The following is a 19398-nucleotide window of genomic DNA, read 5'->3' on the forward strand; positions in this document are numbered from 1 at the left end:
ATACTGATTTTACGAAATGCGTGTCAGGAGTTTTGTATTACCCGAGCGAGAGTAATACATAAATTCTGACACAAATTAAGTAAAATCAGTACGACACACACACAAGTTTTATAATTTTTTTATTATTATTTTCTTTTTATGAATACCAAAGGCTGTCTCAAAATGTTGCCACCACAACTAGAAGACGATGAAATGACGTCATATCTCACAGGAACAATCGGAGCTACGACTGGGGAAGCAACATTAGGTTATAACGTCGCTTCCCAAAATTATGTCATTTCACTTGTTATTACATGTGTGCTTTATTAGGTATTGTTACATTGTTTGTGTTTGTTATTACTGTCTGTGTTTCTTGCAGATTGATGGGGAAGAGTATGGGGAAGCGCTGGCCCTGGCCAAAGCATACAAACTGGACTGTGATCTCGTCTACCAGAGACAGTGGCGCAAGTCTCCGGTATCCGTGGCTTCAATACAGGATTACCTGGTACGTTATATACACTTTACCTGGTACGTTATATACACTTTACCTGGTACATTATACACACTTTACCTGGTACGTTATATACACTACCTGGTATGTTATATACACTTTACCTGGTACGTTATACACACTACCTGGTACGTTATACACACTACCTGGTACATTATACACACTTTACCTGGTACGTTATACACACTACCTGGTACGTTATACACACTACCTGGTACGTTATACACACTACCTGGTATGTTATACACACTACCTGGTACGTTATATACACTACCTGGTACGTTATACACACTTTACCTGGTACGTTATACACACTACCTGGTATGTTATACACACTTTACCTGGTACGTTATACACACTACCTGATATGTTATACACACTTTACCTGGTACGTTATGCACACTACCTGGTATGTTATACACACTTTACCTGGTATGTTATACACACTTTACCTGGGATGTTATACACACTTTACCTGGGATGTTATACACACTTTACCTGGTACGTTATACACACTTTACCTGGTACGTTATACACACTTTACCTGGTACGTTATACACACTTTACCTGGTACGTTATACACACTTTACCTGGTACGTTATACACTTTACCTGGTACGTTATACACTTTACCTGGTACGTTATACACTTTACCTGGTAAGTTATACACACTACCTGGTACGTTATACACACTACCTGGTACGTTATACACACTACCTGGTACGTTATACACACTACCTGGTACGTTATACACACTACCTGGTACGTTATACACACTACCTGGTAGGTGATACACACTACCTGGTACGTTATACACACTACCTGGTATGTTATACACACTACCTGGTACGTTATACACACTTTACCTGGTATGTTATACACACTACCTGGTATGTTATACACACTTTACCTAGTACGATATACACACTACCTGGTATGTTATACACACTTTACCTGGTACGTTATACACACTACCTGGTATGTTATACACACTACCTGGTATGTTATAGACACTTTACCTGGTATGTTATACACACTTTACCTAGTACGTTATACACACTTTACCTGGTACGTTATACACACTACCTAGTATGTTATACACACTTTACCTGGTACGTTATACGCACTACCTGGTATGTTATACACACTTTACCTGGTATGTTATACACACTTTACCTGGTACGTTATACACACTTTACCTGGTACGTTATACACACTTTACCTGGTATGTTATACACACTACCTGGCACGTTATACACACTACCTGGTATGTGATACACACTTTACCTGGTACGTTATACACACTTTACCTGGTACGTTATACACACTTTACCTGGTACGTTATACACACTACCTGGTATGTTATACACACTTTACCTGGTATGTTATACACACTACCTGGTACGTTATATACACTACCTGGTACGTTATACACACTACCTGGTACGTTATATACACTACCTGGTACGTTATACACACTTTACCTGGTATGTTATACACACTTTACCTGGTACGTTATACACACTACCTGGTACGTTATACACACTTTACCTGGTACGTTATACACACTTTACCTGGTATGCTATACACACTTTACCTGGTACATTATACACTTTACCTGGTATGTTATACACACTACCTGGTATGTTATACACACTACTTGGTACGTTATACACACTTTACCTGGTACGTTATACACACTACCTGGTACGTTATACACACTACCTGGTACGTTATACACACTACCTGGTATGTTATACACACTTTACCTGGTACGTTATACACACTTCTTGGTACGTTATACACACTACCTGGTACGTTATACACACTTTACCTGGTACGTTATACACACTTTACCTGGTACGTTATACACACTACCTGGTATGTTATACACACTTTACCTGGTACGTTATACACACTTTACCTAGTACGTTATAAACACTTTACCTGGTATGTTATACACACTACCTGGTACGTTATACACACTTTACCTGGTACGTTATACACACTATCTGGTATGTTATACACACTACCTGGTATGTTATACACACTTTACCTGGTACGTTATACACACTACCTGGTACGTTATACACACTTTACCTGGTACGTTATACACACTACCTGGTATGTTATACACACTACCTGGTACGTTATACACACTTTACCTGGTACGTGATACACACTACCTGGTATGTTATACACACTTTACCTGGTACGTTATACACACTTTACCTGGTACGTTATACACACTTTACCTGGTATGTTATACACACTTTACCTGGTATGTTATACACACTTTACCTGGTACGTTATACACACTACCTGGTACGTTATACACACTACCTGGTACGTTATACACACTACCTGGTACGTTATACACACTACCTGGTAGGTGATACACACTACCTGGTACGTTATACACACTACCTGGTATGTTATACACACTACCTGGTACGTTATACACACTTTACCTGGTATGTTATACACACTACCTGGTATGTTATACACACTTTACCTAGTACGTTATACACACTACCTGGTATGTTATACACACTTTACCTGGTACGTTATACACACTACCTGGTACGTTATACACACTACCTGGTATGTTATAGACACTTTACCTGGTATGTTATACACACTTTACCTAGTACGTTATACACTTTACCTGGTACGTTATACACACTACCTAGTATGTTATACACACTTTACCTGGTACGTTATACACACTACCTGGTATGTTATACACACTTTACCTGGTATGTTATACACACTTTACCTGGTACGTTATACACACTTTACCTGGTACGTTATACACACTTTACCTGGTATGTTATACACACTACCTGGCACGTTATACACACTACCTGGTATGTGATACACACTTTACCTGGTACGTTATACACACTTTACCTGGTACGTTATACACACTTTACCTGGTACGTTATACACACTACCTGGTATGTTATACACACTTTACCTGGTATGTTATACACACTACCTGGTACGTTATATACACTACCTGGTACGTTATACACACTACCTGGTACGTTATATACACTACCTGGTATGTTATACACACTTTACCTGGTACGTTATACACACTTTACCTCGTACGTTATACACACTACCTGGTACGTTATACACACTTTACCTGGTACGTTATACACACTTTACCTGGTATGCTATACACACTTTACCTGGTACATTATACACTTTACCTGGTATGTTATACACACTACCTGGTATGTTATACACACTACTTGGTACGTTATACACACTTTACCTGGTACGTTATACACACTACCTGGTACGTTATACACACTACCTGGTACGTTATACACACTACCTGGTATGTTATACTCACTTTACCTGGTACGTTATACACACTTCTTGGTACGTTATACACACTTTACCTGGTACGTTATACACACTTTACCTAGTACGTTATAAACACTTTACCTGGTATGTTATACACACTACCTGGTATGTTATACACACTACCTGGTACGTTATACACACTTTACCTGGTACGTTATACACACTACCTGGTACGTTATACACACTACCTGGTATGTTATACACACTACCTGGTATGTTATACACACTTTACCTGGTACGTTATACACACTACCTGGTACGTTATACACACTTTACCTGGTACGTTATACACACTTTACCTGGTATGTTATACACACTTTACCTGGTACGTTATACACACTACCTGGTACGTTATACACACTACCTGGTACGTTATACACACTTTACCTGGTACGTTATACACACTTTACCTGGTACGTTATACACACTTTACCTGGTACGTTATACACACTTTACCTGGTACGTTATACACACTTTACCTGGTACCTGGTATGTTATACACACTTTACCTGGTATGTTATACACACTTTACCTGGTATGTTATACACACTACCTGGTATGTTATACACACTTTACCTGGTATGTTATACACACTTTACCTGGTATGTTATACACACTACCTGGTATGTTATACACACTTTACCTGGTATGTTATACACACTTTACCTGGTACGTTATACACACTACCTGGTACGTTATACACACTACCTGGTACGTTATACACACTACCTGGTATGTGATACACACTTTACCTGGTACGTTATACACACTTTACCTGGTACGTTATACACACTTTACCTGGTACGTTATACACACTACCTGGTATGTTATACACACTTTACCTGGTATGTTATACACACTACCTGGTACGTTATATACACTACCTGGTACGTTATACACACTACCTGGTACGTTATATACACTACCTGGTACGTTATACACACTTTACCTGGTATGTTATACACACTTTACCTGGTACGTTATACACACTACCTGGTACGTTATACACACTTTACCTGGTACGTTATACACACTTTACCTGGTATGCTATACACACTTTACCTGGTACATTATACACTTTACCTGGTATGTTATACACACTACCTGGTATGTTATACACACTACTTGGTACGTTATACACACTTTACCTGGTACGTTATACACACTACCTGGTACGTTATATACACTACCTGGTACGTTATACACACTTTACCTGGTACGTTATACACACTTTACCTCGTACGTTATACACACTACCTGGTACGTTATACACACTTTACCTGGTACGTTATACACACTTTACCTGGTATGCTATACACACTTTACCTGGTACATTATACACTTTACCTGGTATGTTATACACACTACCTGGTATGTTATACACACTACTTGGTACGTTATACACACTTTACCTGGTACGTTATACACACTACCTGGTACGTTATACACACTACCTGGTACGTTATACACACTACCTGGTATGTTATACACACTTTACCTGGTACGTTATACACACTACCTGGTACGTTATACACACTTTACCTGGTACGTTATACACACTTTACCTGGTACGTTATAAACACTTTACCTGGTATGTTATACACACTACCTGGTATGTTATACACACTACCTGGTACGTTATACACACTTTACCTGGTACGTTATACACACTACCTGGTACGTTATACACACTACCTGGTATGTTATACACACTACCTGGTATGTTATACACACTTTACCTGGTACGTTATACACACTACCTGGTACGTTATACACACTTTACCTGGTACGTTATACACACTTTACCTGGTATGTTATACACACTTTACCTGGTACGTTATACACACTACCTGGTACGTTATACACACTACCTGGTACGTTATACACACTTTACCTGGTACGTTATACACACTTTACCTGGTACGTTATACACACTTTACCTGGTACGTTATACACACTTTACCTGGTACGTTATACACACTACCTGGTATGTTATACACACTTTACCTGGTATGTTATACACACTTTACCTGGTATGTTATACACACTACCTGGTATGTTATACACACTTTACCTGGTATGTTATACACACTTTACCTGGTATGTTATACACACTACCTGGTATGTTATACACACTTTACCTGGTATGTTATACACACTTTACCTGGTACGTTATACACACTACCTGGTACGTTATACACACTACCTGGTACGTTATACACACTACCTGGTATGTGATACACACTTTACCTGGTACGTTATACACACTTTACCTGGTACGTTATACACACTTTACCTGGTACGTTATACACACTACCTGGTATGTTATACACACTTTACCTGGTATGTTATACACACTACCTGGTACGTTATACACACTACCTGGTACGTTATACACACTACCTGGTACGTTATATACACTACCTGGTACGTTATACACACTTTACCTGGTATGTTATACACACTTTACCTGGTACGTTATACACACTACCTGGTACGTTATACACACTTTACCTGGTACGTTATACACACTTTACCTGGTATGCTATACACACTTTACCTGGTACATTATACACTTTACCTGGTATGTTATACACACTACCTGGTATGTTATACACACTACCTGGTACGTTATACACACTTTACCTGGTACGTTATACACACTACCTGGTACGTTATACACACTTTACCTGGTACGTTATACACACTTTACCTGGTACGTTATACACACTACCTGGTACGTTATACACACTTTACCTGGTACGTTATACACACTTTACCTGGTACGTTATACACACTACCTGGTATGTTATACACACTTTACCTGGTATGTTATACACACTACCTGGTACGTTATATACACTACCTGGTACGTTATACACACTACCTGGTACGTTATACACACTTTACCTGGTATGTTATACACACTTTACCTGGTACGTTATACACACTACCTGGTACGTTATACACACTTTACCTGGTACGTTATACACACTTTACCTGGTACGTTATACACACTACCTGGTATGTTATACACACTTTACCTGGTACGTTATACACACTACCTGGTACGTTATACACACTACCTGGTATGTTATACACACTTTACCTGGTATGTTATACACACTTTACCTGGTACGTTATACACACTTTACCTGGTACGTTATACACACTACCTGGTATGTTATACACACTTTACCTGGTACGTTATACACACTACCTGGTATGTTATACACACTTTACCTGGTATGTTATACACACTTTACCTGGTACGTTATACACACTTTACCTGGTACGTTATACACACTTTACCTGGTATGTTATACACACTACCTGGTACGTTATACACACTACCTGGTATGTTATACACACTTTACCTGGTACGTTATACACACTTTACCTGGTACGTTATACACACTTTACCTGGTACGTTATACACACTACCTGGTATGTTATATACACTTTACCTGGTATGTTATACACACTACCTGGTACGTTATATACACTACCTGGTACGTTATACACACTACCTGGTACGTTATACACACTACCTGGTACGTTATACACACTTTACCTGGTATGTTATACACACTTTACCTGGTATGTTATACACACTTTACCTGGTACGTTATACACACTACCTGGTACGTTATACACACTTTACCTGGTACGTTATACACACTTTACCTGGTATACTATACACACTTTACCTGGTACATTATACACTTTACCTGGTATGTTATACACACTACCTGGTATGTTATACACACTACTGGTACGTTATACACACTTTACCTGGTACGTTATACACACTACCTGGTACGTTATACACACTACCTGGTACGTTATACACACTACCTGGTATGTTATACACACTTTACCTGGTACGTTATACACACTTCTTGGTACGTTATACACACTACCTGGTACGTTATACACACTTTACCTGGTACGTTATACACACTTTACCTGGTACGTTATACACACTACCTGGTATGTTATACACACTTTACCTGGTACGTTATACACTGGTACGTTATACACTGTACGTTATAAACACTTTACCTGGTATGTTATACACACTACCTGGTACGTTATACACACTTTACCTGGTACGTTATACACACTACCTGGTATGTTATACACACTACCTGGTATGTTATACACACTTTACCTGGTACGTTATACACACTACCTGGTACGTTATACACACTTTACCTGGTACGTTATACACACTACCTGGTATGTTATACACACTACCTGGTACGTTATACACACTTTACCTGGTACGTTATACACACTACCTGGTATGTTATACACACTTTACCTGGTACGTTATACACACTTTACCTGGTACGTTATACACACTTTACCTGGTATGTTATACACACTTTACCTGGTACGTTATACACACTACCTGGTACGTTATACACACTACCTGGTACGTTATACACACTTTACCTGGTACGTTATACACACTACCTGGTACGTTATACACACTACCTGGTACGTTATACACACTTTACCTGGTATGTTATACACACTTTACCTGGTACGTTATACACACTTTACCTGGTACGTTATACACACTTTACCTGGTACGTTATACACACTACCTGGTACGTTATACACACTACCTGGTATGTTATACACACTACCTGGTACGTTATACACACTTTACCTCGTACGTTATACACACTACCTGGTACGTTATACACACTTTACCTGGTACGTTATACACACTTTACCTGGTATGCTATACACACTTTACCTGGTACATTATACACTTTACCTGGTATGTTATACACACTACCTGGTATGTTATTACACACTACTTGGTACGTTATACACACTTTACCTGGTACGTTATACACACTACCTGGTACGTTATACACACTACCTGGTACGTTATACACACTACCTGGTATGTTATACTCACTTTACCTGGTACGTTATACACACTTCTTGGTACGTTATACACACTTTACCTGGTACGTTATACACACTTTACCTAGTACGTTATAAACACTTTACCTGGTATGTTATACACACTACCTGGTATGTTATACACACTACCTGGTACGTTATACACACTTTACCTGGTACGTTATACACACTACCTGGTACGTTATACACACTACCTGGTATGTTATACACACTACCTGGTATGTTATACACACTTTACCTGGTACGTTATACACACTACCTGGTACGTTATACACACTTTACCTGGTACGTTATACACACTTTACCTGGTATGTTATACACACTTTACCTGGTACGTTATACACACTACCTGGTACGTTATACACACTACCTGGTACGTTATACACACTTTACCTGGTACGTTATACACACTTTACCTGGTACGTTATACACACTTTACCTGGTACGTTATACACACTTTACCTGGTACGTTATACACACTACCTGGTATGTTATACACACTTTACCTGGTATGTTATACACACTTTACCTGGTATGTTATACACACTACCTGGTATGTTATACACACTTTACCTGGTATGTTATACACACTTTACCTGGTATGTTATACACACTACCTGGTATGTTATACACACTTTACCTGGTATGTTATACACACTTTACCTGGTACGTTATACACACTACCTGGTACGTTATACACACTACCTGGTACGTTATACACACTACCTGGTATGTGATACACACTTTACCTGGTACGTTATACACACTTTACCTGGTACGTTATACACACTTTACCTGGTACGTTATACACACTACCTGGTATGTTGTACACACTTTACCTGGTATGTTATACACACTACCTGGTACGTTATATACACTACCTGGTACGTTATACACACTACCTGGTACGTTATATACACTACCTGGTACGTTATACACACTTTACCTGGTATGTTATACACACTTTACCTGGTACGTTATACACACTACCTGGTACGTTATACACACTTTACCTGGTACGTTATACACACTTTACCTGGTATGCTATACACACTTTACCTGGTACATTATACACTTTACCTGGTATGTTATACACACTACCTGGTATGTTATACACACTACTTGGTACGTTATACACACTTTACCTGGTACGTTATACACACTACCTGGTACGTTATACACACTTTACCTGGTACGTTATACACACTTTACCTGGTACGTTATACACACTACCTGGTACGTTATACACACTTTACCTGGTACGTTATACACACTTTACCTGGTACGTTATACACACTACCTGGTATGTTATACACACTTTACCTGGTATGTTATACACACTACCTGGTACGTTATATACACTACCTGGTACGTTATACACACTACCTGGTACGTTATACACACTTTACCTGGTATGTTATACACACTTTACCTGGTACGTTATACACACTACCTGGTACGTTATACACACTTTACCTGGTACGTTATACACACTTTACCTAGTACGTTATACACACTACCTGGTATGTTATACACACTTTACCTGGTACGTTATAGACACTACCTGGTACGTTATACACACTACCTGGTATGTTATAGACACTTTACCTGGTATGTTATACACACTTTACCTAGTACGTTATACACACTTTACCTGGTACGTTATACACACTACCTAGTATGTTATACACACTTTACCTGGTACGTTATACACACTACCTGGTATGTTATACACACTTTACCTGGTATGTTATACACACTTTACCTGGTACGTTATACACACTTTACCTGGTACGTTATACACACTTTACCTGGTATGTTATACACACTACCTGGCACGTTATACACACTACCTGGTATGTGATACACACTTTACCTGGTACGTTATACACACTTTACCTGGTACGTTATACACACTTTACCTGGTACGTTATACACACTACCTGGTATGTTATACACACTTTACCTGGTATGTTATACACACTACCTGGTACGTTATATACACTACCTGGTACGTTATACACACTACCTGGTACGTTATATACACTACCTGGTACGTTATACACACTTTACCTGGTATGTTATACACACTTTACCTGGTATGTTATACACACTTTACCTGGTACGTTATACACACTACCTGGTACGTTATACACACTTTACCTGGTACGTTATACACACTTTACCTGGTATACTATACACACTTTACCTGGTACATTATACACTTTACCTGGTATGTTATACACACTACCTGGTATGTTATACACACTACTTGGTACGTTATACACACTTTACCTGGTACGTTATACACACTACCTGGTACGTTATACACACTACCTGGTACGTTATACACACTACCTGGTATGTTATACACACTTTACCTGGTACGTTATACACACTTCTTGGTACGTTATACACACTACCTGGTACGTTATACACACTTTACCTGGTACGTTATACACACTTTACCTGGTACGTTATACACACTACCTGGTATGTTATACACACTTTACCTGGTACGTTATACACACTTTACCTAGTACGTTATAAACACTTTACCTGGTATGTTATACACACTACCTGGTACGTTATACACACTTTACCTGGTACGTTATACACACTACCTGGTATGTTATACACACTACCTGGTATGTTATACACACTTTACCTGGTACGTTATACACACTACCTGGTACGTTATACACACTTTACCTGGTACGTTATACACACTACCTGGTATGTTATACACACTACCTGGTACGTTATACACACTTTACCTGGTACGTGATACACACTACCTGGTATGTTATACACACTTTACCTGGTACGTTATACACACTTTACCTGGTACGTTATACACACTTTACCTGGTATGTTATACACACTTTACCTGGTACGTTATACACACTACCTGGTACGTTATACACACTACCTGGTACGTTATACACACTTTACCTGGTACGTTATACACACTACCTGGTACGTTATACACACTACCTGGTACGTTATACACACTTTACCTGGTACATTATACACACTTTACCTGGTACGTTATACACACTTTACCTGGTACGTTATACACACTTTACCTGGTACGTTATACACACTACCTGGTACGTTATGCACACTACCTGGTACGTTATGCACACTACCTGGTACGTTATACACACTACCTGGTACGTTATACACACTACCTGGTAGGTGATACACACTACCTGGTACGTTATACACACTACCTGGTACGTTATACACACTTTACCTGGTATGTTATACACACTACCTGGTATGTTATACACACTTTACCTAGTACGTTATACACACTACCTGGTATGTTATACACACTTTACCTGGTACGTTATACACACTACCTGGTACGTTATACACACTACCTGGTATGTTATAGACACTTTACCTGGTATGTTATACACACTTTACCTAGTACGTTATACACACTTTACCTGGTACGTTATACACACTACCTAGTATGTTATACACACTTTACCTGGTACGTTATACACACTACCTGGTATGTTATACACACTTTACCTGGTATGTTATACACACTTTACCTGGTACGTTATACACACTTTACCTGGTACGTTATACACACTTTACCTGGTATGTTATACACACTACCTGGCACGTTATACACACTACCTGGTATGTGATACACACTTTACCTGGTACGTTATACACACTTTACCTGGTACGTTATACACACTTTACCTGGTACGTTATACACACTACCTGGTATGTTATACACACTTTACCTGGTATGTTATACACACTACCTGGTACGTTATATACACTACCTGGTACGTTATACACACTACCTGGTACGTTATATACACTACCTGGTACGTTATACACACTTTACCTGGTATGTTATACACACTTTACCTGGTACGTTATACACACTACCTGGTACGTTATACACACTTTACCTGGTACGTTATACACACTTTACCTGGTATGCTATACACACTTTACCTGGTACATTATACACTTTACCTGGTACGTTATACACACTACCTGGTATGTTATACACACTACTTGGTACGTTATACACACTTTACCTGGTACGTTATACACACTACCTGGTACGTTATACACACTTTACCTGGTACGTTATACACACTTTACCTGGTACGTTATACACACTTTACCTGGTACGTTATACACACTTTACCTAGTACGTTATAAACACTTTACCTGGTATGTTATACACACTACCTGGTACGTTATACACACTTTACCTGGTACGTTATACACACTACCTGGTATGTTATACACACTACCTGGTATGTTATACACACTTTACCCTACCTGGTACGTTATACACACTTTACCTGGTACGTTATACACACTTTACCTGGTACGTTATACACACTTTACCTGGTATGTTATACACACTTTACCTGGTACGTTATACACACTTTACCTGGTACGTTATACACACTACCTGGTACATTATACACACTTTACCTGGTATGTTATACACACTTTACCTGGTACGTTATACACACTTTACCTGGTATGTTATACACACTTTACCTGGTATGTTATACACACTTTACCTAGTACGTTATACACACTTTACCTGGTACGTTATACACTTTACCTGGTATGTTATACACACTACCTGGTACGTTATACACACTTTACCTGGTACGTTATACACACTACCTGGTATGTTATACACACTTTACCTGGTACGTTATACACACTACCTGGTACGTTATACACACTTTACCTGGTACGTTATACACACTACCTGGTACGTTATACACACTACCTGGTACGTTATACACACTACCTGGTATGTTATACACACTTTACCTGGTACGTTATACGCACTTTACCTGGTACGTTATACGCACTTTACCTGGTACGTTATACACACTTTACCTGGTACGTTATACACACTACCTGGTATGTTATACACACTACCTGGTATGTTATACACACTACTTGGTACGTTATACACACTTTACCTGGTACGTTATATACACTACCTGGTACGTTATACACACTACCTGGTATGTTATACACACTTTACCTGGTACGTTATACGCACTTTACCTGGTACGTTATACGCACTTTACCTGGTACGTTATACGCACTTTACCTGGTACGTTATACACACTTTACCTGGTACGTTATACACACTACCTGGTATGTTATACACACTACCTGGTATGTTATACACACTTTACCCTACCTGGTACGTTATACACACTTTACCTGGTACGTTATACACACTTTACCTGGTACGTTATACACACTTTACCTGGTATGTTATACACACTTTACCTGGTACGTTATACACACTTTACCTGGTACGTTATACACACTACCTGGTACATTATACACACTTTACCTGGTATGTTATACACACTTTACCTGGTACGTTATACACACTTTACCTGGTATGTTATACACACTTTACCTGGTATGTTATACACACTTTACCTAGTACGTTATACACACTTTACCTGGTACGTTATACACTTTACCTGGTATGTTATACACACTACCTGGTACGTTATACACACTTTACCTGGTACGTTATACACACTACCTGGTATGTTATACACACTTTACCTGGTACGTTATACACACTACCTGGTACGTTATACACACTTTACCTGGTACGTTATACACACTACCTGGTACGTTATACACACTACCTGGTACGTTATACACACTACCTGGTACGTTATACACACTTTACCTGGTACGTTATACGCACTTTACCTGGTACGTTATACGCACTTTACCTGGTACGTTATACACACTTTACCTGGTACGTTATACACACTACCTGGTATGTTATACACACTTTACCTGGTACGTTATACACACTACATGTTTGGACAGGAGAGAAAAGACAGGAATGTTTGTTTAATATCACTTCGGGCTCACGGCATTTTCAAACTGAATTTTCAGTGGGTGTTTTGGAATGAGTATCCTAGGTGATGACATATTTCATCATGTTTTATCTCGTGACAGAGTGACAGAATAACCAAATACATGTAGTTGAAGTTTACAATGTGTTGAAGCATTATTAAACAATTGTTTTGTTGTTTTTTCTTCAGTAATCAAAACAAGAATTAGAGAAATTTATTTCGCACCTGTAATATTAGTAATATGATGCAATAGCTGTTGATTAAATTGTTATCAAAACAATTCTTAAGTTAAACATTTTATTTTATTTTAATTTCCAGCAGGCATAAAAAAGAATTTCTGGATCATTAAAACATTATACTACATACTATTGATGTTTCACAATAACTGTATACTACTGATGTAAATTATAAGATCAGCAAGCGGTCGTGGGTTCTACATGAGTGTTGAATATTACTATATACTACTGATGTTTATCATATTTTCAGAGTATCTATATTCTGTTGATGTTAAGATATTTTAATGGAAACTATATTGTATTTATGTTGTGATATTTTCACAGTAAGATCAGCAAGCAGTTATGGGTTCTACACGAGTGTTGAATATTACTATATATTTCTACTGATGCTGTGATATTTTCACAATAAGATCAGCAAGCAGTCGTGGGTTCTACACGAGTGTTGAATATTACTATATATTTCTACTGATGCTGTGATATTTTCACAATAAGATCAGCAAGCAGTCGTGGGTTCTACACTAGTTAAATATTACTATATATTTCTACTGATGTTGTGATATTTTCAGAGTAAGAAGAGCAAGCGGTCGTGAGTTCTCCACGAGTGTTGAATATTACTATATATTTCTACTGATGCTGTGATATTTTCACAGTAAGATCAGCAAGCGGTCATGGGTTCTCCACGAGTGTTGAATATTACTATATATTTCTACTGATGATGCGATATTTTCACAGTAACTATATTACTATCCTATTTATGTTGTGATATTTTCAGAGTAAGATCAGCAAGCGGTCGTGGGTTCTCCACGAGTGTCTGGAGCGCGTGCCGGACAGTGTTGATGCCATGAGGGAGCTGCTGGAGTACGCTCTGCGTGGGACAGACCTCCCAGCTCTCATCCTCATCGGCAAGTGGGAGGACGGCGGAAGGCAAGAAACCGATTTGATCATACATCTGTCCGAAAATGAGTATCAGTTTGTGTCCGATATAATCATATAAAAAGTGTCTCTGGATCATGCCTAGATTGGGGGGGGGGGGGGGGGGGGGGGGGGGGATGTGATAGATATGAAAAAAAATTCATTTTTAGTTTAAAATGTTAGTTTTTACATTTAAAAGTGACTTTTTTTTACTTGAAAGTGTGGTGTCACCTTAAGTTTCGATGTTAATGGATTTTGCCCAAAACTGTTCATAATTGTCTCTTTGTATTAAACATGCTGGTTTTACATCATCTTTTAGAAATATTCACTCAAGTTTTGTGTTTCAGGTTTATACTGTCGGACCCCGAGGAGGGGTTGTACGAAGATATGGATTTTGACGAGTTTAATCCCGAGTCTCTCAGACAAAAGGAGGAATTAAAACAGCAGAGGATCCAGGAACTGCTGGAACAAGTGAACTTCAAGGAGTAAGAGTGGTTACTTAAAGCCGCACACCCTAGTTATTCAAGTGTAAAATAGGCTTGGCTATTACAGCTATTTTAATTTAATGACAACTGTATTCTGATTTCCAAATTGTATCTCTGCACAAGGCATAGCGAAAAGGATGTCAGGCAACCTTGTGATTGCTTCCATGATCCACTGTCAGGTGCTTGTCCTTAGGAAGAAAGCCCTTTCTCCTAGCATTGGGTGGGACGTAGCCCAGTGGTAAAGCATTCGCTTGATGCACAGTCAGTCTCGGATCAATCCCCATCAGTATATCAAATGCTGTGGTATGTGTTATCCTGTCTGTGGAATGGTGCATATAAAAAATCCCTTGCTGCTAATTGAACGGAGTAGCCCATGAAGTGGCGACAGCGGGTTTCCTCTCAATATCGGTGTGGTCCTTAACCATATGTCTGACGCCATATAACCGTAAATAAAATGTGTTGAGCTCGTCGTTAAATAAAGCATTTCCTTCCTTCCTTCTCCTAGGAGATCCATAGCAGGATGTTTTATCCCTCCTGCACTGCACATAGGAGGACTGCCACCTCCAAGATAGCGCTCAATGGTGCATATAAAAGAGCCCTTGTTACTAATGGAGAAATGTAGCGGGTTTCCTCTAAGACAATATGTCAAAAATTACCAAATATTTGACATCCAATAGCCGATGATTAATAAATGTACTCTAGTGGTGTTATTACACAAAATAAACTTAAATTTTCAGTTACCAGAAGCTAGGTTTAAGTAAATATATTTGTTGAGAGTGGCAGGCAAACCAAAAACAAAATTACTTTTATTTATTAATTGTTTCAGGTTGAATTTGGAACAGAAAGAATTGTGCCGTGCTCGACTCAAACTTCTACAATACCTGGACAGACTGAAAACCTACGAGGTAATTAATTGGATGCAGGATGGTTTAAAGCAAAATAATTACATTTCCATTACGTTCATTACAATATAGCGTCATCCCATTGGTCGCGCTGTAGCAAGAGGAGTTTAAGGAATGTTATATCTGATATTGGTACTTTATCTTATTACACATTATTGTTTATAGACCTAAAATAATTCAAAATAAAATATGAACTTTTAACATTATTAATAGTAAGTATGTTTTCTATTTAATTATTAAGGATTATCTGTTGTTTCTTTTACGTTCATTGGGGTATGAACAAAAAAAATCATCCGCAAACTGAATCGGCGAAGCCGTTCTCACATAAGTTTGTGGATGATTTTTTTTTTTCATACCCAGATGAACGTAAAAGAAATAACAGACAATACTTATAATTAAATTTGAAACATACATGCTAATAATAACACTAAAACATCATACTTTATTTTTAATAATTTTTTTATCCATAAACAATAACGCTCATTAAGACAACTTACCCATATAAAATGACGTCATCACATATGGCGTTCCCTGACAACGTAATTTTTACGTTCATCGAAAAATGAACAAACTCCCGTTGCTACCTCTGGACCAATCGGATGACGTTATATTGTAATGAATATAACAGAAATTTAATTTCTGAGGATTGTCTGTTATTTCTTTTACATTCATCTGGGTATGAAAAAAAAAAAAAAAATCATTCGTAAACTTATGTGAGAAAGGCTTCGCTGATTCACAGTTTGTGGATAAAAAAAAAATTCATACCGCAATGAATGTAAAAGAAGAACAAACAATCCTTAAGTGATAAACTGCTACTTTCAAATTAATGATTGTTTCATGACCTGCCTCACTCCACTCGTTTGCTTTGACTAGCCTTTCAACTGCAATGTTAATTTCAATAACATTTTGTGGTAAATACAGCAAAAAGTCATATTTATTTATGAAGTATGAGTTTCTCCAGCAACTGTTATGTTATCTCAAGTCCAATGTTACCTCCAGCTATTTGCTTTGGTCACTTTCAATAATAATAATAAATATTCAATTTGGCTCTACCAATGTGAGTATCAATTATTAAAAGCACTAAGCGATTAAGTTAAAAAATGTTAACTGTAATTGTTCCGCCAGTTTAGATGATGGAATTGATCTAAATATGCTGGTGTTTTTGTGTTTTTTCATATGTACATAAAGAAAAAATTAATTAGTTATTAAAGGTAAAAAGTATCATTTTGTGGTGTTTCGATTTCAAAAAACAGAACAATATGTACATGTTCCTTATAGTTCCAATTCTTGTTATGTTCTTATTATTCTAACTGATGATTGATGATGAACTTTAACCAATTCCCATCCCTAGTCACTTCAACATTTTAATTTGCAACTGACACATCAGACAAACATTGAAATCATTATACATACACTGAAACCATCATTCTCACAATTTTCAGAGACCTGATCTCCCCCTCCTCCCTCCCCACCCATATGATTAGTTGTGAAAAAATCCTAATAAAAGTATTTGATTCTTTGAATTTTTAACATTGTTTTGTTTTTTGTTTTCAGTATATTCTAGGGGGAGCTACTGAAGCTGCAGAGAGATTTGATGCGAAGTTCTTCAAAAATTTCCGCGCCCAGAATATTGTCGAAACAGCCTTAGAGTATGCTCAGGTTTGTCAGTAAAAGTTAAAGATAAAGAATCGATGCGATGTTTTTCAAACATTTCTACACCTAAACTATGGTATGAGTATGCTCAGGTTTGTCAGTAAAAGTTAAAGATAAAGAATCGATGCGATGTTTTTCAAACATTTCTACACCTAAACTATGGTATGAGTATGCTCAGGTTTGTCAGTAAAAGTTAAAGATAAAGAATCGATGCGATGTTTTTCAAACATTTCTACACCTAAACTATGGTATGAGTATGCTCAGGTTTGTCAGTAAAAGTTAAAGATAAAGAATCGATGCGATGTTTTTCAAACATTTCTACACCTAAACTATGGTATGAGTATGCTCAGGTTTGTCAGTAAAAGTTAAAGATAAAGAATCGATGCGAAGTTTTTCAAACATTTCTGCACCTAAACTATGGTATGAATATGCTTAGGTTTGTTGGTAAATGTCATATTCATTTTGGAAGGATTTTCAATGAACC

The 19398-nt window shown here is 37.9% G+C and overlaps 1 protein-coding gene across 2 annotated transcripts in view; it reads left to right on the plus strand.

The window, feature by feature from the left end:
- Positions 1–19398, plus strand: part of LOC121379474 (neuroblastoma-amplified sequence-like) — a 112547-nt gene that overhangs the window by 31691 nt on the left and 61458 nt on the right. For both annotated transcript variants that reach the window (XM_041508127.1, XM_041508121.1), the window contains exons 16-20: positions 359–484; positions 15735–15886; positions 16222–16359; positions 17186–17264; positions 18816–18920. In XM_041508127.1, the coding sequence (XP_041364061.1) occupies positions 359–484; positions 15735–15886; positions 16222–16359; positions 17186–17264; positions 18816–18920 (600 nt within the window). The remainder of the gene's footprint in view (positions 1–358; positions 485–15734; positions 15887–16221; positions 16360–17185; positions 17265–18815; positions 18921–19398) is intronic.

The sequence above is a fragment of the Gigantopelta aegis genome, chromosome 2 (assembly GCF_016097555.1).
Source record: "Gigantopelta aegis isolate Gae_Host chromosome 2, Gae_host_genome, whole genome shotgun sequence".
NCBI lineage: Eukaryota > Metazoa > Mollusca > Gastropoda > Neomphalida > Peltospiridae > Gigantopelta > Gigantopelta aegis.